We start from the raw sequence: 25,706 nt of genomic DNA, 5'->3' as shown, positions 1-25,706 counted from the left end.
AAATGTATAGCTGATCTTTGCCGAAGGTAACTCATAGGGCTGGCTTAGAGAACCGTCTGCGGGAGGCTCGTTAAGACCCTGCCAATCCGGCACGACATGACTGTCAGTGTGCGGCTGATGACTTATCTTATAATAGTGTAGCAGTATAGCTATCTATCACACCATCAGGTGCGTCTGGAGCAACCGCACCTCGGCCGAACTTTCATAACGCCAGCTCTACCTTGCATATCGAACCGCCATGCTCTGCTTGCCAGCATGCTCTCAGCTTCATCATTTGGCATCTAAGTCGCATTGCCAAGCTGTTTATTGTCCACTCAGTGTCTCCCTACATTCTATTGCTGGACATTGCGTCTAATGATGACTATCTAATATCATTCTGAATAAGCTCAAACTACCATCTCTATATGCTAGGCTTTGATATGCCTGCGTCTCCCTGTTCCTCCTTCCGCATTTTGAATCGCGTTGTGACCATTTCCCAGGCTCGCCATTCTCTCTAGCATGGTTCCTAAGGCTTATTGGGAAGCCCAATGACCGTCTGCCTATCTTGCGAACCTCATTCGGGTGAACATTGCGTATCTCGCAACATGGACTACAAGGTGTCGCCATCGGCTACAACCTCTTGAATTCTGAGGGACTCCGGGGAAGTCTATATATACCACTCGTCCCTCTTAGCTTGTAGGTTTCAGAAATTCACCATCCTCAACTTACAGAACCCAAACTTGTCTTCCTGCGCTCAACCCGTCGTCAACATGGCTAGTCTTCGCCGTCTCGCGCTCTTCTTTGGAGCTCTTCTCCCTGCCGTCTTCGCTGCCCCCACTCCTCAGCAACAGAAGCGGGAAATCGTTCCCAACAAGTACATCGTAACCCTCAAGCAGGGAATTAGCTCCGAGGATTTCAAGTCTCACTTAAACTGGGCTCGTGACGTCCACGCCAGCAGCTTAAGCAAGCGTGACACAACTGGTATTTCGCACGAATACCAGATAAACACTTTCAACGCTTATGCCGGCGAGTTCGACGATGAGACTCTTGAGCAGCTGAGGAGCAACCCTGATGTATGTCTACTACGGCCGTAAAAAACGGGCGTTTTCCATCATCTTCTTTCGATTATCAGAAACGGACAATGCTTTCTTAACTTGTGCACATTAACCCTTATCTCAAGGAGGTGACTGGCCAAAGACTCTGAACACTTCAAAACCGCATACTCGGCAATAAAATATGCTAATATCTATACTAGGTTGCCGAGATCGAGGAGGACCAGGTCTACTACCTCTACGATGAGCAGCCCGAGGTTTCTAAGCGTGCGCTCACCACCCAATCAGGCGCTACCTGGGGTCTTGGTACCGTCTCCCACACGAGCTCTGGCTCCACTTCGTACATCTACGACAGCTCTGCTGGCCAAGGCACATACGCGTACATCATTGATACCGGTATCCTTGCTACCCACGAGCAGTTCGGCGGCCGCGCCTCGCTAGGTTACAACGCCGTCGGTGGCTCCGACGCCGATGCCGTAGGCCACGGTACCCACGTCGCCGGTACCATCGGAGGTTCTACCTACGGTGTGGCCAAGCAAGCTACCATCATCTCCGTCAAAGTATTTCAGGGCACTAGCAGCACTACGGCCATCATTTTGGATGGATACAACTGGGCTGTTAACGATATTACCTCTAATGGCCGTGAGAGCGTCTCCGCTCTCAGCTTGTCCCTAGGTGGCGGTTTTAGCACTGCTTTCAACGCCGCCGTTGAGTCTGCGTACAGCGCTGGTATTCTCTCTGTCGTTGCCGCTGGTAATAGTGCCACTGATGCTAGCACAACATCGCCAGCCTCTGCTGCTGACGCTCTCACTATTGGCGCCATTGACTCGGACTGGAGCATTGCCTCTTACTCCAACTATGGATCGGTTGTTGACGTCTTTGCTCCGGGAACCGACGTTATTTCGGCATGGATTGGCTCGGACACCGCCACCAACACTATCTCTGGTACCTCAATGGCCACCCCTCATGTTACGGGTCTTTCGCTATACCTAATTGCTCTTGAGGGCCTCACCAGCCCTGCCGATGTTACAAGCCGCATCAAGGCCCTCTACACCACCGGAAAGATCACCGGTGTCCCCAGTGGTACCGTTAACGCCGTTCTGTACAACGGCAGTGGCGCTTGAATATTGAAAGGTACATCAACCTGACCTAGTGGTGGGCGGCGATATCAATTAAGGGGCTAGCTTAATCGTGCTACACTTAGGAACGATAGAACGACCTTTAATCTTTCTGGATGTATCTTTGATCATAGATGTTGGGTTATGTAGAATGCATATATGATACCTGTCATATAATGGCTAAAGGCCACATAATCAATGATATAACTTCTGGCTCAAGTCTCTAGTCATGTTTCCTTCCACGTGTAAACTCAATTTAGCCCCAAGGTGTCAAATTGATTAATAGTTCATTCTGCCTTGTAGGTCTACCGCAGCATACTGTCAGGCACAGACATTACATAGCCTTACCGAAATCCGTATCCGAGCGACTACATTCTCGGCTGCAAGGGATCCAGGGCAAAGACAATGCAAAAGGTGAACATCTGCCCACAAGGTCTTGTAATATAACCCAGCAATCTCAATTCGCTTTCAGATAATCGCTATTGCGTCAAGGAGACTCGCTATCATATTTAGGCTGATCCGTACATCGTGTTATGGCAATGTGTTGGTTATTTGTCTGACGTGACTTGGTGGACTATACGGAGATATATTTCCCCAAGGACCCTCCTTTGGCCAAGACCTAACCAGCGCTACGGGATATGGGTTAGGTAGGACATGGTACGGAAGGGTCGCAGAAGGCACATGGAACGTGTTTCTATGCCGACATCCGTTCTCGTGAAGCGTTACTGCTTGGTCCTACCTATCATACCATACTGACGGGATCCGTCCAATCAACGCGATCAAATCGCTTAATTATTTTCGCAGAGAGGAAGCACATGCGAGTTCAATATGAGCTAGGCTAGCCTGTTGGCGTGGCGGACGGGACTTGAAGCGAGAGCAATTTCTAGGATATAAACGAGACTGGGGTGCAGCTGGACCTATCAAGGAACTCGATTCGAAGTATGGTAGATTTAGCCTCATTCCATAGCCTGGGATGTCGATTCTTTCCTCTAACTCCTTGAACTCGGAAACTGGGGGAGCGTCAAGCAATTGCCCTTTTCAACTAATACCGCAGACGGCGTCCAAGACCGGATAAAGGCAAACAACATCAAAAATACAGCATGGTGCAAGGCTTCTTTTGATTTTTCGTGCTCTATTGAGAAATTGAATCCATGGAAAACCCTATGGGACCATACAAGTATTCGTATTCCTTACTTGATTAAAACATTTCTTGACGTCCTATTGCCGGCACCGCCGCCATGGAGAAGAAGGTCTGCCGCGACCGTGACGCTTGGCGGTCTCAATGGAGTAATAACGTTGATGAACACAACATGCCACTAGGTAGAGTATCATGATATATGTATTAGTGGCTAAAAAGGAGGGATAACCCCTTTGTCATTCTCAGGAGACTTGAGTTCTTTTTCTCTAGTGGGAGTGCCATAGTCATCTCGACAGGAAGGTCCAGTTCAGCATGGTTTTCGTGTCCTCGATAGCGGCCACACTGGCCGTGGCCTTGTCGTTAACCCCGGCAGCGGTGTTCGGACACCCGGGAGAGAGATATGGAAAACTAGAGGCCATGGAGGAGATGGGAAACGCTCAGGTTGTCGCAAAGATTAACAACAGGGCTTTGGAGGCGTGTCAAAATCTAGATGCAGTGAAGGCTCGTAAAGAACGTGCCAGTAAGTAAACAAGATGTTATCCTTGTTTTTCCCCGTAAAAAGTTTACCTCCTTGAGCATATGCCAAACTATGAGCAAGGAAAGACTCTATAGTCTAAGTCTACTCCTAGATTCTTCATAAGCTAACATGTACGTTTCTAGTGACTCGACGATTAGAAACCTTCCAACGACTTCGCCGAGAAAGGGGTACAGAAAAAGGTCAGAAAATAAAACATCTCCAAGCCCCTACGGCAACCCAGCTAACCTCCGCCAAACAGGCCCATGGTTACACCGCCGCGACGCAGAAGCGCTGCAGAAATGGGCAGCGCTCACCCATAACCGAACGGGCTCAGCCAACTTCAACAAGGAGACGCCGAGCAAGGAGATCTTCGGGTCCAACACCAGCTGCGTGCTCACGCCAGACAACGCCAACGGGCCGTACTTCGTCTACCAGGAGCACATCCGGTCGGACGTGGTCGAGGAGACGGTCGGCGTGCCGCTGCACCTCGAGCTGCAGTTCATCGACGTGCAGACGTGCGAGCCGGCCAAGGAGATCCTGATCGACACGTGGTCGTGCAACGCGACCGGCGCGTACAGCGGCGTCAGCGCGCGCGGAGAAGGCGGACTGGGGACCACGTTCCTTCGGGGTGTCCAGCAGGTCGACGCGGACGGCGTGGTCAACTTCGACACCATTTTCCCTGGCCACTACCAGGGCCGCGCCACGCACCAGCACCTGATCGCGCACGTGGGCTCCGAGATCCTGCCTAACGGGACGTACACGGGCGGGCGCGTGGCGCACTTATCGCAGTTATTCTTCGACCAGACGTTGCGCGACACGATCGAGGCTACCGCGCCGTATAACACGAATCCGATCCCGCATACGACGAACCTGGCCGACTGGTTCACGGGGTACGCGGCCACGACGGAGTACGATCCGTTCCCGAACTACATCATGTTGGGCGGTGATTTGAAGGATGGTCTATTTGTCTGGGCGGAACTCGGCTTGAATACTTCGTCGAACTGGGACCATTATGCACCATACGCTTCGACCTGGAAGGAGGGTGGTGGATACGATAACCCGGATTTCGATTTCTGGGCCGTGGCTAGTCCACCACCAACGCATGGTTGATAGGGGAAAACAGCTAGTTGTGGTGGGGAACCTGAATTGCATTGTTGGGAATAGGGACATGTCGGTGATATGCTTGCTAAACGCTTTTAGGTCTTATTATTACACGGTAGGGATGGCTTGAAGTTCTTGTAATAACCCCAAAAGAAGCCATTCACAATATACAAAACTCAGCTTTCAGTTATAACTAAATAAAACTTGGTATAAGAACAGTTTGGCCAGGGAATTTCCCCTTATCAGTCAGGAGCTGGGCATATTCTCTCTAACATGAGATCAGCCGCTCTATATACGTCGAGTCATATAAAGAGTGATCTAAATACCAAGTTATCCTCATTCAAGGCGAGCGTCAACGATGTTGAAATCTTGAATTACTTTTATTAAAACCGCATATCCCCCTTTTACATCCCCAACACGAAAATACTTGAACGCTAGATAAAAACGAGGCCAAATGAAAACATCGAAGGAACCGCAACATTCAATCATAAGAAGCAAACACCTCCACTCCCCATCCACCCACAGCCTAGATTAACCCTCTCATAAATAAACCAAATCCCACTCCCCAGCCTCCCCCGCCCTCAGCCTCTCCACAGGCAAAAACTCATCCTTGCCCCCGGTCCAAAACTTACAATTCTCGCTCGTCAACCCCCTATTAAACGCAGCCCCCAAACACTCCTTAACCTCACCACCCCTCGCCTTCCCAATAGCCCCCTTCTCGCACTCCTCCAGACAACCCGTCTGCGTCTTCGTCGTCGTGACCCTGCCCCTCTCCCCCTTCCACTCGCCCTTCCACTCCGCCTTCCATTCACTCCCCTCCTCAAACCCATGCATCTCCCCAACCCCGCACCTTACGCGGTACGAGTGCTCCAACTCGTGATGAAGCTCCCTCGTCTCGTCGTCGTCGACCGCGCCCCCCAGGAGCCCGGACACGAGGCCGCCCACGCCGTGGTCCAGGTCCAGCCCGATGCCCGTGATACCCAGCAGGTTCAGGTACAGGTCCAGGTCGTGCGGGTCCAGGGTCTGGATCGTCGTCACGTCCATCTTGACGTACGTCGTGCCGCAGTACTCCGGCGCCGGCGGAGGTGGCGGCGCGATGATCTCGGGCGCAGGTGGAGGGGGAGGTGCCGCCGGTCGAGGCACATCTGGGCGTTCGACTGGCGCGCTGGGGCTGGGTGGCGTATCAAGGACGGGGACGTGAGTTGCTTGTTCCTGGGGCGAAGGTGTGGGAGTAGCGCTAGCGCTGGTGGTGATGAAAAAGCGTTCGGCTGTAGTAGTTGTGGCAGACGCAGATAAGGAAGGCGAGAGAGCCGAGGATTGTAGGCGAGTGACTTGGGTAGTCAACGTGGAAGCGCCGGACGAAGTATACGTATATCCCGGTCTGACGTACGTGTGTGCAGTCGTCGATGGGCTTTCACCGTCATCAGGTACGTCGGGACGCATAGGACCGTCGATTTCTCCATCACCACCCTTAGTTCCCGGCAACGGGCCCTGCGGATTATCATCCGGTCCGTTCATGGAAGGAGGTCGCTTCTGCTGCTGCTGCTTTGGCGGCGCCTGGGGGGCATTTGTAGGCGATTGTAAGCTTGGGTACATGTACTGTTCGCGATAGGCGCCGGGTTCCGGCTGCGTCGGTTTAATACAGATCATATTCGAGTGGACGTCGATGCGGTGCTGATTTTCCGGCACGCGGATGTGGATAGTGCTGCAAGAGTCGAACAGGCTATGCATGGCGGCCATGTCGACGACACAACTCCCGGTTGAGGCCATGTACTGGACGCCCAGCTGGGCAAGGGATGTAGCCATGGTGTATTCGGCTTGTAGCTACTGATAGTTATCTATCTCGAGGATTGAGTTGAGCTGGGTATTAGGTCCCGTAGGTTCGTCGAGTGTGATTAGTTAGAAGGGGTATTGAGATGTAGGCAATAGATATTAAGTAGTTATAGATATCAAAAAGCTGGAAAGGTAAATAAGAATTCGAACGTTATATTACAGTGATAGAATATAGCCGCCAAAGCGACTCCGTATTACTTATTAGAGCTTCAAGGAAAAGATGCATGAGGGAAGAGTTGCGGATGTTCCTGTATAACGGATTCGACAACAAAGGTGGGTGATCGACAATCTCTTATACAAAATTTTGCACGGCCTTATTTCCAGAGTGTGTTGTGAAGAAGGGGAATAGACAATAGGGGGTGACCAAAATCTACCACTACTGAAATTCAATAATTGTCCCCTTCATGGTTGAAGTTGACCCCTTGGAGAGGGAGTACTTCTGCAATTTGTGGCTTCGAATTCCTAGCGTGACCACAATCTAGATTAATATTTTGCTAAGAAAAGGCCTGTTTGTCTCAAGGATTGAGCGATGAGATATGGGGGAAACACTGTCAAGGGAGAGAGGTAAGCCACTTGGACAGGGAGCCAAACTCCGAACAATAGCACTCAAGTATACACCTGCTCCTTTTACAGATTGGAGGAATGAAGGGATATGGCGGTCTTAAATATCATTCACTTCCAATGCAATTATATGTTGGAAAGGCGAAGTATGTATCTTAATCCCGGGAACGCCAGGCCCTATGTGTGCAGCGTTGCGGATGCATGAAAAATACACGACCAACTCCCATATTGCTCATTCAAACCTATGCCGCACGCCTCGAAACACCAAAGTCCCATTCTCCGCGCCTAGTGAACAACTCGGCCTACATATGCTTCGAGTCAATCAAGTAATGCCATCAGTCATCGTGCTTACGTTTCTTCCCGACCTCATCTCGCCGCTCGTCATCTGTCTTGTCCTATAAGCCACCGACGCTAGCGGTGGGAAGAGCCTTTCCGGCTCGCCTGCCAAGTAAGGTCGCCCCGTCAAGATTCAGTTCGAACGCTCCCCGCTGCTTATTACGGTCACGAACTTGCTGTCGAGCAGCTTGAGCCACACTAGCGCTGTGTTGGCCGTACCCTTTCTGAGGCTCCTTGTCGGTATGTCTGTCTCGGTCTCGCTCTCGCTCTCGGCCACGCTCCTGGTCCTTACCCAAGTGCGTCTTACGCATACTCTGTTCAAGTTGCGCTTCGGCTTTGTGTACATACTCAGGATCTGATTTTTCTTCTTCCGAATCTTCTTCATCGAGACCAGCCAATCGGGCCGGTGGAGCCCCCTTTGCACCAAGTTGTTTCCTGCGTTTGGCCTCTTCTTCCTGCCGATGTACGGAATAACCGACATCGAAGATCTCTCGGAGGTTGACCGCACCAGGAGACCTGAAGTCCATGCGACGCTCCCCGTCGATAAGTCGTCCCGCATCGAATGCACGAAGTACGTCAGGATTCGCTTGTTTCTTCTCATCACGTGGCGTAGGACCAGTTCCTTGTATCCAAGGATGGCTCAGGAACTCTTTGATGGTGTATCGCTCATCTGGATCGACAGCGAGTAGATGAGAAATTAGATCCTGGGCGGATTTGGAAATGTCATCCCACCAAGGCGACAGGAAAGTGTATTGGCCCTTAGCAACCTTCTCCGTCAATACCTCGATGCTCTCGTCGTAGAATGGGGGAAACCCGCATAATAATGTGTACAACACGCAACCTAAAGCCCACATGTCGACCGACTTTGAGTAACGCTCATCCTTCACTATCTCGGGCGCCGTATACCCGACGGTGCCACATGGCGTCATGGTTTGGTTATCCCAGACGATCTTCGATAGACCGAAATCAGCGATCTTGATCTGACCAATTCCTCCGGCTCCCAATCCCTTAATAAATTCGCCTTCATCGACCTTATCTTCATCGCCGGGTTGCTTTGGTTTCGGTTGCTTTGATGGAACGAATGGTATCGGGCTGAATAAGATGTTTTCGGGTTTGATGTCACTGTGAACTCACATGTTAGCAGACTGATGCAGGGACCGAGCATCTCGGGCGTTCGGTGACGTCACCGACACCTAATTCAGCCGCCGCAATGCCACCCTCGGGTACACGGCTGCATCATACTATCGGGAAAGTGGGTACAAGGCTTGCGGCTGGCCAATGTGACATTGCTACTTACCGGTGTACGACGCCCTTCTCTTCGTGTAGGTACTCTAGGGCCTTTGCAACTTGTACGATGACGTGTCTCGAGAGCTCTTCGCTGAAGTAAGTCAGACGCACAATTTGGTGGAATAATTCTCCGCCGGGAGCTAATTCGAGGATGATGTAGTAATATTGTTTCGATTCCGAGAAGTCGACAAGCTTAATGATATTCGGATGGTCAAGTTGACGCATGATTTGGACCTCCTTCAATATGTTTGCTCGCTATGATGGGGCTGTTAATATTGCTCATAGTGAAGGATGATTGTGTAGATTATGATATGAACGACGGAAGAGAGAGAGAAGAGTGAACGTGAAAGTGAAAGATCGGAAGAGAGATTAGAGCCATCATGAGTGTAAGAAGACGGATTAGAGGTGGCCGAATAGGACACAGCTGTAAAATTTGACAAAAGAAAGGAAGATCTCCGCACCTCTGCTGCCTTCGGAACCTTCTTGAAATCCGGATGTAAATGCTTGTTGCCCTATAATTCGACCCCCAAGAGTTGGTATAAGGAAAAAAGAGCCATTGCTGAAAAGTAAAGATGGCGACTGGAAATTAAACAAAAGAAAAGTAAGATAAAACAATAAATAGAAACGACATGGTCGATGCTGAACTCAACCGCCGGCGAACTCACCTGCATGTTGTTCATTTCGAATTTTCGCACCACTTTGATAGCAACCTCGCCAGCATTTCCCTTAGTATCTCGTGCTCGGTAAACGTTGCTGAAAGCGCCGTCTCCCATCTTCTCCAGCAGTTCCCATCGTTCCAGGCCAGGGTACTTAGGAAACTTATTCCTGTTTTCGTTCTCCTCCTGCACAATCTTAGCGGCGTGAGTATCTCCTGTTCTACTCCGGCTCCTGCTAGAATGAGAGCCGGAGACGCTCTGGTTGGCCTCGGCGTGATGGGCAGCAGCGGCATCGGCTTGCGCAACACGGTTTTGGTTTTGGGTATCTCCAGGTTGGGCGGAATAGGTTTCGGGAATACTGTTGCGCTTTGGATTTCCGGCTACGTTGCCGGGTTCGCTTACGTGTCCCATGTTTGCTTTTTGTTGCGCGTCTCTCTGTTGGGCAGAATATTCATGTTTCCGTGCAGGCTCGTCGTAGTTGGTCACCCTGGCTTGTTTGCCTTTTCGGAGTAAATGATGTCAGCGGGACATGTGCATGGACATAAAATTGGTTGCGGTAGATCAGATAATGGGAGGGGTTAAAGGAGGTTCGAGAAAACCAAATTGCACAAAATGGGAGAGAAAAGAGGATGGGGAAAAAAAGGTGGAAAATCAGAATTGCAGTAGCGGAAAATAGAATTCTATGTTAGGTAATTTGTAAGAGGTAGAAGGAGAGACAAACGAGAAAGAGGCAAGCACAACACACCGAGCAACGAAATAAATCAAATCGGTAGTGAGAAGAGGAAACAACAAAAATGACAACGGAAGGAACAACAGAGGACGGGGAGGGGCGTACCGTGACGGATAAAATTCTTGAGTTGCTGAATTGTCGACATTTTGGGTAATTTGGTAACCAAACAAAAGTCACATTCAAATAACCCAAAAAAGTGCGCCTTAGGCTTCTTCTTTTCCACTCTTCCTCGCAACCCCGTCTCTCTTTGGCGAGACAGGAAACTCGGACGCGCTACCGGTCCAAGACCCCTAAAAACGGTTTCAAGCTCGAACCAAGCAAACCCAAGTTGCAGCACGGGTGCCGTTCCTAAGTTAATTAAGCCCGGTCGTCCAACGAGTATGCGGCAAATTAGCGGGAAGCTGCCGGAGTATGATGTTTTGAGTTCGCGGTTTTGGCTTTCGGTAATGTACCTAACCTAACCTATGTGCGATCCAACGGTTTAACGATTCAGTGGCTCAGTAAACCAGTAATTCCAAACGGGTCGGTCTTTGGGGCCTGGTGGATATGGAATTTGTCTTGATTTGTAACAGACGTATGTACGTGTAAGTAGGTATGTAGCAGATATGGAGGGTTCGGCGGGGAGCAGGCTGCAAGACAATAGGTTTTCCCTCTCTTCTCTCTTCTCTTCCGCTATGATGCAAGTCACAAAAAGCTCTATCGCGCCGCTATAGCTCTTCCTCTCGCCTCTCTCTGTTTCTGTCTCACAATGCTAGATCGAATGGAAATAAGAGTCGTTCTCACAAGAGATTTAATCTATGGTAGGTCAAAAAAACACAGATCTAAAATCCCCGAGTAAGAAAAAAAGAATAGGTAACCTAGATGGAAGAATTGGTCGGGAGTGCAAGGTTGTGAGGTTTTGGGGTGAACGAGAATTATCAAAGGATGAAGAAAAGAAAGGTGGGAGAAATGACGACTGTTCGAGTGTTTAACGGCTGGCTACATCGAAACAACTACGTACATTTATTTCCATGGTTATGGGCCTTGCTTAGCGCTCTTCTATGTAGTGCTTGTATCCGAGATCGATGTCGCCTGATGATGTAGTGGGTTTGGCCTAGCGTACCGTAGCGTACCTTACTTTCAAATTACCATTTTGCTAGGGGTCTAATATGGGGACTGGGGGTTCCAAGGCAACCCGCGTTCGAACCTGCCCTGCTGTGTGAGAACTACTGTATTGTACCTGCTTTACCTGCTGTAAATCTGTTGTACCTACTACTCTGTAAAAGCCATGTTTCGCCACATAACGTTATGTCTTTTTGGGTATGGCAAAAATGGCGATGGCGGCTTGAGGTACCGAAGAACTGTGCCAGGGGCACCGAAAATCCGGAATTTGGTAATGGAAAAAGGGACTTTGCAAACCGGGCAATTCATTTTTTGATGACAAAACCTGTTCGAGGCCTGCCGGGAAAAAAACACAGAAAAGAGAGGTATCTGTAAGTACCATAAGTACTAGTTTACGTGGGAGAAAGCGCGCTGGCTGACTGCCCGAAATTGCTTGATCTGGCACAAGGTAGGACAAAGCGACGAATCAGGTTAAGTCGGTCCATGTGGAGACTGGAGATTCGGTAAGACAGCAATGTACTGTACATCCATATTAGCTAGATGCACAATACATTAGTAGTGTAGTACAGGCAATACATGGTCCCAGAAAATAAAACCCATTATTGCTACATAGAAAATAGAATATCCATAGATGTACAGAATATACAAACATCCAATTCGATCCAGCTGCGACACATCCGCACTTCAAATACCTAAATGGAGGATCCATGCAGTAACCGTGCATGACATTTTCATCATCACCATCGTCGATATCGGAAATTAAGCACGATATCATTACCAAACCAACTTGCAATCCGCAGCCAAGACAGCGCCAGCTAAATTTGGTCCATCGACGAAGGGTGTATGCGAACGAAACTGCAAGAGCAGAATACTGTAGCATTCAAATCTTCCTCACTTCAAAAATACACACCAGGTATCGTGGATGGGTCCTTGCGGGCTGGCGGGTGAACAGTAAGGCGGGTATGTACTGTACTTGTGACGATGGGGGGCAGCATGTGATCGACATTTGCTCTTCCGAAAATATGAGAATGTCTGCTCTACCTCCTCCCATAATGTCATACAAATTTCCAAAGCCAACGTCAATGTTTGTCTATCCACGTCAAAGCCTATTATGTAGTATCGAAGGATTCAATTGCGTACCATGAGCAGCATGGGATATTATTCTATTTTCCTACCTATGTACATATTCAAGAGACTATTCAGATTCAATGTTAGGAATGCCGCGTCTGCGTAGGTACCTACTAGGTACCTAGTTTTAAAGCGACGAATACATGTATGTACGTATGTCGGTACATGGTACAACATTAAACATCCATTTAATGTTCAGCCCAAATGCGATGCAATACACAGCCGGCGGCGCAGTTGCGGCACACAATCCGACTCAGTCATCAGCCTTGGCGAACGCGCCTGTACTCGCTACGCCTCCAAGCCTCTGATGTCGAGACGTGCAGCAGGGTTCTCATCTCATCCTGGCCAGATCCGGTTATCATATGCGAATAATATGTATTTAGTATGCGGAAGTACAGCAACGCGAGACGTGTATTCAAATACGATAAAAACATCGTGGACTTTTCCTTTTGTTTTGGAAATGTCATCGGACAGTATTCTAACGAATTCTATGCTTTCGATACTTGGTCTCATCGTCAAATCCATCATGACTCTTTTAATTGCTAAAGACCCCAGGAAAAAAAGGAACAAATAGGAACAAACACTCCATGACGTAATGACGTATGCAGTATCGTCATTTCTCAGCCGGCCCCACACCACACTAGTTTAACCCCACTATTTTCCTGGGAATATGTGGAAGTTACTGCGCATGGACCAATTGCCTTGTGACGTGACCCTTGGACCCAACTTCATCATCATCGGCCCCCCAGACTAAGCAAGCCAACCCTGTCAACCTTGTCTTTTCGTCGCTATCATTCGCTCCAACTTCCTTGGCAGCTCCAATGAATGTTCAATGTATTCCGCGTTAAACCAATGACGATGTGAAATTTTCTTAAATCCGTCCGGACGGTCTCCTTCTACGGCACCCGGCCCCGCGTCGACTTAAGTTTAATGCTTGACTGGTTGGGCACCTATAATCCATCGTCATGCAGACCCTTCTGCAAGGCTATTTCCAATGCGGGAGTTATGGCCGTCAATCTTCAAGATGTTCTTATTCTGTTCAGCCTTAGTCATCCTCAGCCCCGGAGCCTCATCGATCTGGACTGAGAAAACCGATCAACCACCCAGATAATTGCCTACTTAGGTAGGTAGGTAACCACGCAAGCCGTAACGCCGGAACCAACTCTTTCTTTGATATTAGACGCGCCTTTGTCTTCCGAATGTCGAATATCTTGAGGTTACAGCTGCTGTACGACAATCCTTGAAACGACGCTATTGCCCCTTCAACTTTGATATACTATGTACTCCAACCTCCCGGCTCGTCTCCGTAGCAATCTCATACATCATTGGGGTTCTCGGCTTGTCGGGTTTTTTCTTTTATTGAAAGATTCTTGCTGATCTTCCGGCAGTGTGGACACATATTCGATACAGTAGTATCTACTACCTCACACGCGCTGGCGGAGAGCTCGCATACGTCAGTCGAATCCTATCTCCCCAGATTGTCCATATTAGCAATAGCGGCGAACATTGTTCATTGGTTCGGGTCGAGCCGGGTCAACGGCGAGCCGTCATAGGCGCCGTGTTCAAGAAATAGTGGTCGGACTAAACACGGGAGGGGGGCTTTGTCTAACAAATTAGAATTCGACATTGCAGAACCAGCTGGAAGAAAACCTCCTCAGACGTACGTCCTTAGCTAATTTGGCCAAGCCATCGTCCATGTTAGCAGTTCCTATTTGTACGATGGGCAGGATGGGTAGTTGAACAACACTTACATGGGTAACAGAGATCCAAGCAAAGAGAGACTGCCACTTCGTTCAAGTATAATCTACTACTTCGGTTTTGGGGGCATGTGCTTTTGGCTCCCTAAAGTTACGCGTTCAATGAATGTTACCCTGTGATTCGATATTGAGCCAGGCTTTGGCTTTCAACTGGAGATAGCCCCGTGTTGATAGTGCGTCAGCGCCGTCCTCTCAGGCTCCATATCGCAACACCCTCTTCCATGCTTAGATGCTTATTATCCTGAATGTCTTCATTTACGAGCAGCCAAGTGATTCTCTGCGCAACCCCATCGACTATTCATAGTGCTTATCTCGCATGTGCACTTCTTACACAATACCAGGTGTCTGCTACACTATGCGAGTGCCTACCTGTACGTAGGCGCGGCGAAACCAGATGCTCTCCCCATACTACCATTACGTCATACTCCCATGACGTAATCTAGCCCCTGACAGCCAAAGTCGGGACCATCCCAGATAAATTGCTAGCTGCAAGATTACTAACTTCAGATGTCGATACGGGTATGTAGTGACGGCGGTCGACCAATCACAGTCATTGGCACCGTAGCATCAAATCTACATAAACGAAACCAACTCTTGTTTGGGTGATAGCATGCATCTCATCGCCGGTAATACATAGACTGGGTCCTCATACAAATTAAATCTATGTAATAGGACAATTGCCTTCAAGGGCCGTGTGAAAAGCTATTATGATGAAACTCGAACATGTTACTTCGTAGAACGTTGGGCCAAGACCAACAACAGTTCGTAGGAAGTCGAAGGTTCTGGGGGTCAACCTTTCTAGGGCCACGTGGTTAACATGGTATGGATATTGACAAGAGTCTAGAAGCCGCGTTGGAGTAATTGTAGTTAATGTAACAATATTATATGCTTTGATATCAAGATTTCCTGTCTCAATGTCACCGTCCTTCCAGCACTAAGGCAACATCAACTACCTACCTACGTCTTGGGATCCGCACCACTACACATAGCAAACCCATTCCTACGCGATTAACTAGGTAACGTTGGCACTAACCACACAATCGCTTAAATTGCTTCCTGGGTAATATCTTGCATTTTATGATGTTGTCGTAAGAAACGAGGCCGCATAAAATCATATGGAGGAATTCTCACTAGGTCAATTAATAAATTTCGTGTTAAACAGGGAAACTGAGCATAGTAAAATCGATAGGGTGTCGGAAAAGTTGGACTTGTGGATATATTGAGTCGGTAAAATAGGGGGGAATCCTGCTTAGTAATGTATTTGCTTTGTAAACCGGCTACTATGAACTCCACTGAATCCAGACCCGGTGAAAACTCCTTGACCAATCAAAAAAACGAGCTTCTATAGGTATTAATGGACTGCTAATTGTAGGCTTATTTCTAGTCGAACAAATAGAGGTCATATCTCGAAACCTTTAGGGGGTCTTGTGATATCTTACATCGAGAAGATAGAATGGTGCCAGTCCAGTGTTGATATCTTGCATACCCCAAGTGTGAGTGACGATCATGTCACAAGTACGGCTATGATACAGGGTCACATACAAAGCCTTGATAACAGAGAGGAGACAGCCGTAGAATTTTGGTAACTGGGGACTCACGCGTAATCCGTGATTATGAGTCCTCTATTGAGACATTAGTCAAGGAATTTTATTACTTCTATTCAGCAGTGTCCTATATTTAAGGCTCAAACAACGAAGCCGCCTCCATTCGAGCTCATCCAAATTTGGCGTAGTCTTAAGTAGAATTAGTTCTATGTCTTCGAGTCTGCAGTGGAAGCCTTCGATGAATTCTGCCGTAAAATACCTATTATTTCCCATCAGCAACCAGATCTGGCCATAAAATGATCAGATTAACATTCCGAAACATGGTGGATTAATTGGAGATAATTAATCAGATGGCAACTCAAATGACAACTTGTCAGTGGACAGATAGAATTCGGCTGTAGCTTCAGGAGACGAGAAACTTCGGTACTCCGTACGACAGGGTGCGAGAATTTAACTCTATAGCCTAAGTCAGGTAGCCATGATTTCTGGGGGCTAATGATGGGAGTAAAATAATTTAATTATCCCTTGCATATGCATAGCACACGTCATCGATGGCTTGCATGATAGGTATTGAGGCAATTTTGAATGTATTCGGTGGTAGACTTGAGTACACAACGGGACTCAGCTTTCCCCGACAGCATACCTAATATTCACCTGCTCAGAAAATGTCATGCATTTTTATAGCGAGGTTAGTCAGCATTGTCATCGACGATCGAATGATTAGTAGGTTAGCTATCGCTTCTTTATAGACCGTTTCTCGACCTTCGTTCCTCGAGATTGACGATTTTGGACATTCCACACTTCTGGCAAAATACCACTGTTACAAACTGGAGACTTATTGAGCAGCTTTAACGTCCTTCACTTAGGTCTGTGCCAATAACCTATCGTTGATACCATGCTTGCGTAAGATGAGTTGACAGACGTCAGCGCTTTTGATGAAAACTACTACACTAGGCTGACTAAGGTAATAGGATCACGACCCTGGGAGTACGATCATTTGATCGTAGAAAAATTAATGATATTTAATTTGATGCTACTATTCGAAACCTGTCGACTATAGCCAAACGAGTACTGCCTCACTATGCTGAACCGTGACGCTCGCGACCCCGTCACTGACAGTAATATTTTCTGTGTCAGCACTGACATTTTGGACTTCTTCGCCGAGACTTTCATAGGTCCACTGACTGCCTGCGTATGTGATATTATCTGCTGCAGCACCTGCGCCTAGAGGACTGTTCAGGTGGTAGACCTCAACGGATTCAACACCATCTGGGACTGACAGGTCAAGGGTGACACTGGGTCTATCCGTGCCGGAAGACGTCTTATTCCAATAGTTCAGGTTGGTGATAGCTATCCTCTTTGCTACACTGTCCTCGTAGGCTCCGTAAACGGCCACATTCGCGGGAGGATTGCTACCAGAAATATCTAGCTTGGCAACTTGCGTCTTATTCGAGGACCCGATGAAGTCTGCCACGAACGGTTGCGAATAGAAGTTAGAAAATACTTGCGCATCATAGCCGGCGCTTGCCACTGGTAACCATAAGTCGTATCCTGCGTGCATGATTTGTTGGTAATTGATTCGCGCGATGCCGATCGCCATGCTATACAGATAGAAGTCGACTTGCCAAAGCGCACTGCCAAGGCGGGCTTGAAACTCGTACGAATTGGTCGCATCTAGGGAGTTGCCAACCTCATTGAGGATGAAGGGAATTTCAGGGCGATTGTCCTTCAGCCATGAGATCTGACGCTTGAACTGGTCAAGGTGGTTATATGTAACGCTTGTGTCCATGAGCCCGGCGGCCAGGTCATCGGCAGTCCCGGCGTTTTGTTGATAGTAATGATGCGAAACTTCTTTGATGATGCTCTTATTGTCGATACCCAGATTGAAACACGTCTCCACGTCCAAAATATATGCCTCTTCCTGCACTACGTCGCCGAAGTGGGTTGAGACGTCGAAAGCCGTGAAGAAACGGCCTTCAGGCAAGTCCACAGCCCCTAATACCGCATCTGCGTACTCCGTCCAGTTGCCAACGTAAGACTCGTTCGAGAGGTAGCCCTGGTATTCTGGTGGACCCAGCACTACTCCTCCTTCCCCCGTGAAATCGGCAGAGTACAGATCCGCCTCATTACCCGGCTGGATTGAATGAATATTATCTATGCCGATACCCTCCACAGCGGATTGGGCCCAAGCAATGGTCTCGCTGATATTCGTTGTCGCTAACGGGACCTGGACCATGTACTTGGCTCCTGGGAAATTCTGAGCTAGGTTCCAGTAGGAGGGTCCGATGGTCGTGTACCCGATGTTCTGGTAATTGTCCTGCTCAGCAACAGGCAGCGCAGGTTCCTCCTGTCCTGGCAGGTATCTCCCATAGTCGGGAGATGTCCCACCAAGCCGGATGATTGGATCCCCGCCCGTTCGCGAGGTAACAGCCTTGATCAGGTTTATAGAAAAGGTGTTAGCGTCGCCGTTGTCATCTTGGGCATACCGAACAAAAGACGCTTCCTCGAAGGCGAAGCCACAAAAGCTCGGATCGATCACATCGGAAACGTTCACAGAAGAACCTGCTGGGATGTCGACAGAGAAAGTTGTTGTTGATCCAAATCCCGTAAGAGCTAGCAATAGAGAAATGAACCAAGAAATCTGTGAGCACATCCTGTTTTGTTGACTTAGCTCGTTCAAGACGGCCGAGAGAAAACTACAAGACATTTAACCAGGAGTAGCGATAGAAGGTGGGATGAAGGGGGCCGCACCTGTAAGGAACATTGTTGAGGGATATATACCTCTCCAGGAGCCCACTAGATATCGTGCTCGCGGCAGAGCGTTCTTTGAGGAATGTGATTCCCCATTCTATTATTTGACCTAGCGGCAGCCCGAACATGGAAGATTCAAGTCGTGGCTACGTGCTACCCGTCAGCTAGGACCAAGACGTGAGATGATAAACCCGATATTCCCCACATCCTTCATGCTGGAGATGTAATCCCACGAATGATGGCAGAAATAAGAATGCATCTGTGAGTGATGAAGCCGGTATGAACGATGTCGTGATATATGGGTCAAATGAGAGTAGCTCGGTTCTCGGGGACGAGAGCTTAAGACTGGACAATTGTCCGGAGTGCGGTAGCATGCGGGGGGGCATCGGGACGAGGGAGGCTGGGCCAAAGCAAGCAAACCGACTTGGCAACTTTCTCAATAGGTAGACGATCTTCATAGCTTATTAGAGCCTCTTCCCATCCGCGTGGGATAGATGAGATTAGAATTGACCTTGCAACGCCTCAATTATTTTGATTTATGAAGACTAGTAACGCGAAGACAGGGAAAGGTCTTTCGATGTTAGGAGATGCAGCCAATGACAACAAGGAAACGGGAAATTGATATGCAACCTATCTGAGCACCATGCAGACAAGATGACGAAGCCGAGTCTTCGGCACAAGGAATTCCACGAGTGTACGACACGATATAGATGCTTGGACTTACTATGTTTATGAACACACTAAATATGGAAAGCGTATTTCGAGTAGGAATTAAACGTATCGATCACTTGACGCCCTAATCCTCTGGCTATTTGAATCTTAGATTTTGAGGATTTTGCTCTGCCGAAACGTGTTGATTGTCAACCACTTGATTGTCAACCAAGGAACGAAACAAGCCCCGAAACTGGGACACCCCCGTCGCGTAAGTTAGGTAAGCTAGTAATTTCCTAGTAGTCTGTGCGTGTTCTCGCCAGGTCCATCTTTTACCTTACAGTACATGATACAGTATTGAATTGTAATATATACAGTATAACCCCTGAAATGACGCCGCAGGTTTACTGATGCACCCATCATCCAACCATGCACCTACATAGGTAATCGAACGCTGGATCATGATTTATTCGAGTTCTGCCTTACGAGACGTTAGTAACTGCCATTACGGGCCTTGCGGCGACGTATGTCTTCCTCCAACTACTTCTGTATTTCACCCAGTCTACAAAGGAGCCACCTACTATCGGCTTTCTTATTCCATTCCTGGGTCCTGTATTTGGCATGATAACACAGAAATCTAAGTTCTATAATCGTTTGAGGTAAATTTTCTAAACCATAATGTCGTAGATGAATAAACCTAACGGATATTTCACGGTAGAGATACGAATGGTTATCCTATTTATACCCTGAGACTGCCTGGTTCTCGGATCTATGTTATCAATTCCACCACTCTCATCCAGGTAGCTCAGCGCCAATTCAAAACCCTCGCCTTTGGTCCTATTGAGGTGAGAGCTGCCCAAAATGTCATGGGAGTGAGCCAAGCAGCCATTGACATCATGGCCAAAGACATGGTAGCGGACCAAGGCTACTTGATGACCTTTCCAAGGCGATCCATCCAGCCCTGTCTTCAGGCCCTGGTCTTGATGCTATTGCCTCCTCGCTCGTCAATATACTCCCGAGGCTGTTGGCTCCCAAGGCCTACCAAGCCAGGGAAATAGTAGTTGAGGCACTGAAGAAGTATCACCGGAATGGCGATTATCGCAACGCTTCTGCACTTACAAAGTGCCCATACGATCACAATATGCATCACAATATTCCAGCCGATGATATTCCTAGAACAGAGGTTGGGAACATATTTGCCATCACCGGCAATACTGGGCCTGCTGCCTTTTGGATAATTTATCACCTCTATTCCAATCCATCTGCTCTGGAGAGCTGCAGGGATGAAGTATCTAACATCATCCAAGAGGACGGAAGTATTGCGCTTCCATGGCACAGGGATCTCTGCTCGCATGATTCTAGAAGACCATATGCTCGACGGCAAGTATCTGTTGAAGGCAACACAATCATGATTCCAAGGCCAATTCAACATACTTTCCGCGACATATAGGGCGGTAACGTCGACGAATTCTATCATGAGCACTTCATACGGTCAACCCATCAGAAGCGTCCAAACCCAGTTGCTTTCCGTGGGTTTGGAGGCGGGACTGGTCTCTGCCCCGGTCGACACTTTGCTAGTACAGAGATCCTAGCGTTTGCGGCTCTGATGATCACTCGTTTTGATGTACGACCGATTGGTGGGAAGTGGAATCGTCCTGGAACGGATAAAGCGGCTCTATCCGCCTCTGTGGCTCCTCCCAATGTTGACTTTGAGGTTGAGATTACTCCTAAGAGCATTTATGAGTGGCGCATATCTTGTATGGGATCTGATAAGGCTATGGAGATCGCAGCTGAAGACATTGTTAGTGAAAAATAGGACAATATTGAAAGAAGACTCATTTAATTCAACTTCAACAGGGTGAAGAGTCTGTGGGTTGATTGTGGAATAATAAAGATGTTCTTTTTGTACCCCCAAGCTTCCGGTCCTAAGTGTCAGTGATAGGTCCCTAAGTCAAGCGTAAAGTGAGTGCAGAGGAGCGGCGTAGCCGCTGCTAGTATATAGCAAGTACCTATGAATGAACTAATAACGCTGCTACATTCTAAGGTTGAAGGGGGCAAAGCCCCCTTCTTATACCTTGCTAATTGGCATTTGCCTAGCAGGAGGTCCACAGGACCTCCTTCTAGGCCTACTCCACTTATGCCCCTGACACTAAGGGCTTTTGCTGGATGTCGTGTAGGTAGGCACCGACTGTATGTAAAGATAGTAAACTTAGGACAAAAGGAGCCACACTTATTATCTATTCACGGACGTTCCCGTATGGTGACTTTTCTAGACGAAAGATGATATGAGATGGCTCAAAGAGTTATTTTTACACTGATACTACTAAGGAAGACAACCATAGATGATTCGACCAGTATCAATGAGTATCTACATTCTATGCCAATAGAATTGATAGGGTGTAACTTATATAAATTTTTGATAATGAAAACTTAAGCCAAACAATAATAAAAGCAGTGTAAGATATAGTCGACTAAGTACAAACCGTATTATAGACAACAGATAAACCTGCCACCCTACTCTATAGTTCAAGACGATAGTCGACGATAGGTATCCTTCGACAGACGAGAATTGTTCCGTTAGTTCTAGTTTTCGTTGCAAAAATATATTCAGATGATCAAATTATTTGCTCTTCTGTTGATCACCACTCACTTCCTCTCTGTAAAGTGTCATCATTCTTCCCGAGTTCTGAATTCGAATTTTTTCTTGCATCAATCAACTTTAATGAAACACTACCATCTCTCGACCCTGCTTCTTTAAAAACAATTAGCACCACTGTCAATCTCGTTACCACATTATATATCTGCCTTCAACTTGAAACTATTCAAGGTCCGCCACTATCAACACCATGGGATTCACTGGAACCCGCTCATTACCAACGCTCAGACCCACAGCGTTAGGTAGTGGTGTCGGACGCGCTCCTCAAAATTATGATACGGAGGAGCCGAGAAGTTATTGGACATGCTTAGAGTGCCACCTATACTTCTCTTTAAGCGGAAATGCCACGAATTGTCGATTCGACCACGCAGAACAAGAGTGTTACCACCGCAAGATTCATAAGCTCATCAAACTCATCGTCCGCCGAGACAGGTTTTGCGTCATGGAAACTCCATCTAGTATAAAGACCGAGCTCATTGCTCTAGATCAAGAGTTCAAAAGAATCAAAACCATTATCAGCAACAATAAATGCGAACACTCAAATATTCATCAAGGTGGCGTATTGATTCCCTGGGAATTTCCGCTTTGGCTGCGCCAACTTGAACAATTCCTTGACCGACAAATATGCGAATTCTCAGACGAGGCCAACCTCCGCAGTGTTGGCGATGACAAGGCATCTCCTTTAAATTTCCCCTGGATCCATATGCGCTTGGTCGAGTTTAAACGAAAGATGCAAACAGCCATGCCGCAGTTCGAGATGTAAGCCCCCCTTCTAGTTAGCTCCCTCTCTTCTACCTTTCGACACAAGTTAACAGATTTAATCTAGCGTTTTCCGTCCGAACCTCTAGCTCATGATCCTCTGTTATGATATTGATTTAAGGAGGGGTTGAAAATAATGGAATGGTTGGCAGGCTCTTAAGAATCAGACCAAGTCTTCGGGTCATCGGCTACTCCAAATAGTTATTCTACGGATGAAACGACCGCTTAGACTGGACTTCTCGAGATGATGTATGGATATACCAGACCCTTCTGTAAGCCCGAGGCAGGGTTAATCTTGTAGTTCAACATGAGTTGCGACGATATCGCGGACCTTACCCCTAGACAAATAGGAGATAATACCTTTACGAGTCTACCTCGGTTGAGGAAATGTGCCATTGTATTACCTAATCTCATAGAGGGTGTGCCTAGGAGTAGCGATGTGGCTGCGACGATCACATATGAATCACCAGCCACATGCGCCACTTTTCTGACCATGATCACACCTAAAGCAGACCTCACCTCCTCCAACTCCCCCAACTCCTCCCACTCATAGCTGCCTACCTAGCCCAGCTTCATTTCCTTCGTGAGAAATACCTTTTCAAATCCTAAGAGTCCTGAAGTTCTGTGTGACGCCCTTATAAAGCAGGAAACCAAGCACATTACCCCTGAAAACTGCAAACTATACCCGCCGAGGCCGTTTAAGTAGGCAGAAGGAGAAACGACCCAAATTAATATCAGCCCTAACGCCACAGGTTCCCTCAATTCCCTCGATTTTCAAACGAAAATGTGCTGCTCATTCTGGCTCAGTGCGCGCGTGAATTCTTGCGTGCCATGTATGCCTTCGCGTCGTGCACTAAACCATTTTGATTAGGACGGGGATCTGCGTAGGACATTCGAATAGGTCCCATAATCAGGGCATTATCGAATGGGAAGAGACGTACGCTGTCTTTTCATCTTAGACTGGGTGTCTTCTTCTTGTTCACAGCCCACTTCGTGGCCATCTTCTGCATTGCAACACGGGCAGAACGGACCACTTTCTTCGTCATCGCTGAAGTCGGGCGTTGGCAGTCTTGGGATTCTAGGAGCTCTGGGTGGAACAGACACATGGTGCTTATCCATGTGGCCGATCCGGCGTTCGCTCTCATCATCGGCTTCTTTGATGCTAGGAAATATGGGTTCTCCATTGCTACCTATGCGATGGGTGTAACTACGCGCGCTGATTGAGGCTCTCGCACCTGGATCCGAGTATGTACCTCGAAGGACTCTTCGGTGCTCGCTTTTGACGGGCTTCCGCTTCTCCGGGGTTACATTCCATACCTCTGGTTCAAGGGAACGTGCGGCATCATCTTTGTGCTTACGCCTTGATTTTCCCGCGGTCGGCGAAGCGGGATACGACACTTCAGCTGAAGACCGTAGAGACGGGTGAGGAGGACGCTTCTGATTGTTAGTTTGCATCCATGAGTTGGGTATCCAATAGCGTTGGCTTCCACCACTAAGGTCATGATCTTGTATGTGTGATACCCCGCCACATCTACTACTTACAGGAGGATAGGCGGTTGACTGCGAATACTTAGACCAATATTCTCGATGAGGAAGAGCAGCATGTGGCATCATATGATCATCTATAACTTGTCAGATTGGGGAAAATAAGTTCTATACTCAATCAAAAGTCGAGCCTTACACGACGGCCATGCATCTCTCTGGTCACGCGGAACAACGACGCGACGTTCCATGGTTTGGTCATGGACTGGGTGCTGAGCCATTCTTGAGACCTCGCGACCGTCTGGGAGATTGGTTAATCGTGGGAAGCGTTGGTGGCACGGGTACGACTGGACTTACATGAATCATTGGTCTGATGGGCCTCAAAATAGGTAGGACGGTTTTTGCTATCTTTTTGTGGATGGGCCATGATGAATTTTTATGCTTGGTGGCCCTCTTTTGATGAACGTGGGTGAAGTGGTGAATAGAGAGGGGAGAGGAAGAAGAGGATGGTAGGGGAGGATATGGGTTTTTATGTAGAGAAGAGGTATCAAGGCAGGGCAGGTAGGGTAAGTAAGGTCGGCCATCCCCCGGTACCTTTCAGCTGGACCAATCAGGACGACTACTCACAACCAATCAGAAAAGACTAGCAACCTCCTGCATCAAAGTCCCCGCGACCGCCGTAGTGCTCGTATCTACGTTCCTTACCCTGTCGCATTTCATATATCTTCTTCAAGCCGATTTCGAGGCTTAACATGCCTCAACATCGATGCACTTCTCGGTATAATCCCCGCGGATCAAGTCCTACACATCACGTGTCGTGTTACTAGGCAGCGGGTTTATGACAGGCCTACGTTGCCTTCTATGAGGCTCCCTGCTCACATTACCCTAGGTCTTGCGAGTCCTAGTGAGGTCACACCTGTTACTATTCAAGATCAGGCCTAATATTCGCCTCTTATTATTTCTTCATTTATTGCCTTGTTCGTTTCTCGGTAAGGGGACGTCTACTCCCTATCTTGCCTTTCTTTTGCCTTAACTTCCCTTCGTCATTTTGCTTCTACTTTTCCCTAGTTACTATTCTCCATTCTCTTTCCTCTACCAAATCAATGTTTCTTTTTATCGTCCTCCCCCATTTGGCCTCGCAGTTGGTTGACCGAAACAATATGCACTACTAGTTGGCGAGGGCTGTTCGACCGCAGTCTGCATAAACCGTCTAGTCAGCCTGTAGGTCCATTCTATTAGGCTCTCGATGATTCTTTTCTATTGACTATCCATCTATAGGGTCGTACTGCTGTTCCGTTAATGATCTGAATGTCACGCAGCAGATATCCGAATCTAGTGCTGCTTGTCTCCTTTACCCAGATCGAGGAAGAAAACGATGAAACTCGTCGTACACGACATGCCATCAGCCGATGCCAATCATACTCTTTTTAATAATCATCAATCCTTTTCGGCGTCTTCCCGATTCGTCGTGAATTTGTAAGTATATCCATACCCATGGACGCGGAAACTGTTGTACAATGTACCAGACCCTAGCCGACCTAGGTTCGGAGTACCACAATACGCCACCTT

General features: G+C 48.0%; 7 protein-coding genes across 7 annotated transcripts; 3 read left to right on the top strand and 4 right to left on the bottom strand.

Annotated features, from left to right (window-relative positions):
* The first annotated feature begins 272 nt into the window (after positions 1 to 272).
* Positions 273 to 2,262, top strand: F4807DRAFT_102804 (alkaline proteinase). The gene is made up of 3 exons (XM_047992654.1): positions 273 to 1,052; positions 1,235 to 2,165; positions 2,245 to 2,262. The coding sequence occupies exons 1-2, from the start codon at positions 750 to 752 to the stop codon at positions 2,153 to 2,155; spliced, it is 1,224 nt and encodes a 407-aa protein (XP_047853817.1). The 5' UTR covers positions 273 to 749; the 3' UTR covers positions 2,156 to 2,165; positions 2,245 to 2,262.
* A 922-nt stretch (positions 2,263 to 3,184) lies between these two features.
* On the top strand, positions 3,185 to 5,256 carry F4807DRAFT_427921 (putative GPI anchored dioxygenase). The gene is made up of 3 exons (XM_047998215.1): positions 3,185 to 3,807; positions 3,948 to 4,004; positions 4,064 to 5,256. The coding sequence occupies exons 1-3, from the start codon at positions 3,600 to 3,602 to the stop codon at positions 4,912 to 4,914; spliced, it is 1,116 nt and encodes a 371-aa protein (XP_047853816.1). The 5' UTR covers positions 3,185 to 3,599; the 3' UTR covers positions 4,915 to 5,256.
* A 48-nt stretch (positions 5,257 to 5,304) lies between these two features.
* On the bottom strand, positions 5,305 to 6,827 carry F4807DRAFT_102786 (uncharacterized protein). The gene has a single exon (XM_047992653.1). The coding sequence runs from the start codon at positions 6,709 to 6,711 to the stop codon at positions 5,446 to 5,448; it is 1,266 nt and encodes a 421-aa protein (XP_047853815.1). The 5' UTR covers positions 6,712 to 6,827; the 3' UTR covers positions 5,305 to 5,445.
* Positions 6,828 to 7,427: 600 nt separating this feature from the next.
* F4807DRAFT_427916 (CAMK/CAMK1 protein kinase) lies at positions 7,428 to 10,417 on the bottom strand. The gene is made up of 4 exons (XM_047998214.1): positions 9,588 to 10,417; positions 9,384 to 9,434; positions 8,933 to 9,177; positions 7,428 to 8,757 (listed from the first exon to the last, which is right to left on the bottom strand). Exons 1-4 carry the CDS (start codon positions 9,987 to 9,989, stop codon positions 7,695 to 7,697), a joined length of 1,761 nt encoding a protein of 586 aa, XP_047853814.1. The 5' UTR covers positions 9,990 to 10,417; the 3' UTR covers positions 7,428 to 7,694.
* Positions 10,418 to 16,892: 6,475 nt separating this feature from the next.
* F4807DRAFT_451949 (glycoside hydrolase family 79 protein) lies at positions 16,893 to 18,491 on the bottom strand (the record flags this gene model as incomplete). The annotated part of the gene is made up of 1 exon (XM_048000277.1): positions 16,893 to 18,491. The coding sequence occupies one exon, from the start codon at positions 18,489 to 18,491 to the stop codon at positions 16,893 to 16,895; it is 1,599 nt and encodes a 532-aa protein (XP_047853813.1).
* A 1,890-nt stretch (positions 18,492 to 20,381) lies between these two features.
* On the top strand, positions 20,382 to 21,056 carry F4807DRAFT_460984 (cytochrome P450; the record flags this gene model as incomplete). Its single annotated transcript, XM_048001614.1, has 2 exons — positions 20,382 to 20,624; positions 20,691 to 21,056. 2 exons carry the CDS (start codon positions 20,382 to 20,384, stop codon positions 21,054 to 21,056), a joined length of 609 nt encoding a protein of 202 aa, XP_047853812.1.
* A 2,062-nt stretch (positions 21,057 to 23,118) lies between these two features.
* On the bottom strand, positions 23,119 to 24,163 carry F4807DRAFT_427879 (uncharacterized protein). Its single transcript, XM_047998213.1, has 2 exons — positions 23,597 to 24,163; positions 23,119 to 23,508 (listed from the first exon to the last, which is right to left on the bottom strand). Exons 1-2 carry the CDS (start codon positions 24,108 to 24,110, stop codon positions 23,459 to 23,461), a joined length of 564 nt encoding a protein of 187 aa, XP_047853811.1. The 5' UTR covers positions 24,111 to 24,163; the 3' UTR covers positions 23,119 to 23,458.
* Positions 24,164 to 25,706: the final 1,543 nt, after the last annotated feature.

Source organism: Annulohypoxylon truncatum, assembly GCF_022578515.1.
Source record: "Annulohypoxylon truncatum strain CBS 140777 unplaced genomic scaffold F4807scaffold_18, whole genome shotgun sequence".
Classification (NCBI taxonomy): domain Eukaryota; kingdom Fungi; phylum Ascomycota; class Sordariomycetes; order Xylariales; family Hypoxylaceae; genus Annulohypoxylon; species Annulohypoxylon truncatum.
Note: the sequence above shows the minus strand (reverse complement) of the source record. Positions and strands in the feature narration are given on the sequence as shown.

Bases quoted from the DNA above. Each gene is read 5' to 3' on its own strand.
- F4807DRAFT_102804 (XM_047992654.1), top strand. From the start codon at position 750: ATGGCTAGTCTTCGCCGTCTCGCGCTCTTCTTTGGAGCTCTTCTCCCT. The intron at 1,053-1,234 runs GTATGTCTACTA...TATCTATACTAG, and splicing joins AGCTGAGGAGCAACCCTGAT to GTTGCCGAGATCGAGGAGGA.
- F4807DRAFT_102786 (XM_047992653.1), bottom strand. From the start codon at position 6,711: ATGGCTACATCCCTTGCCCAGCTGGGCGTCCAGTACATGGCCTCAACC.
- F4807DRAFT_427916 (XM_047998214.1), bottom strand. From the start codon at position 9,989: ATGGGACACGTAAGCGAACCCGGCAACGTAGCCGGAAATCCAAAGCGC. The intron at 9,178-9,383 runs GTGCGGAGATCT...GCCCCATCATAG, and splicing joins AGGTTCCGAAGGCAGCAGAG to CGAGCAAACATATTGAAGGA. The intron at 8,758-8,932 runs GTAAGTAGCAAT...GTGAGTTCACAG, and splicing joins GAGAAGGGCGTCGTACACCG to TGACATCAAACCCGAAAACA.
- F4807DRAFT_427879 (XM_047998213.1), bottom strand. From the start codon at position 24,110: ATGCAAACTAACAATCAGAAGCGTCCTCCTCACCCGTCTCTACGGTCT. The intron at 23,509-23,596 runs GTACGTCTCTTC...AAAATGGTTTAG, and splicing joins GTCTAAGATGAAAAGACAGC to TGCACGACGCGAAGGCATAC.
- F4807DRAFT_427921 (XM_047998215.1), top strand. From the start codon at position 3,600: ATGGTTTTCGTGTCCTCGATAGCGGCCACACTGGCCGTGGCCTTGTCG. The intron at 3,808-3,947 runs GTAAGTAAACAA...GTACGTTTCTAG, and splicing joins GGCTCGTAAAGAACGTGCCA to TGACTCGACGATTAGAAACC. The intron at 4,005-4,063 runs GTCAGAAAATAA...TCCGCCAAACAG, and splicing joins AGAAAGGGGTACAGAAAAAG to GCCCATGGTTACACCGCCGC.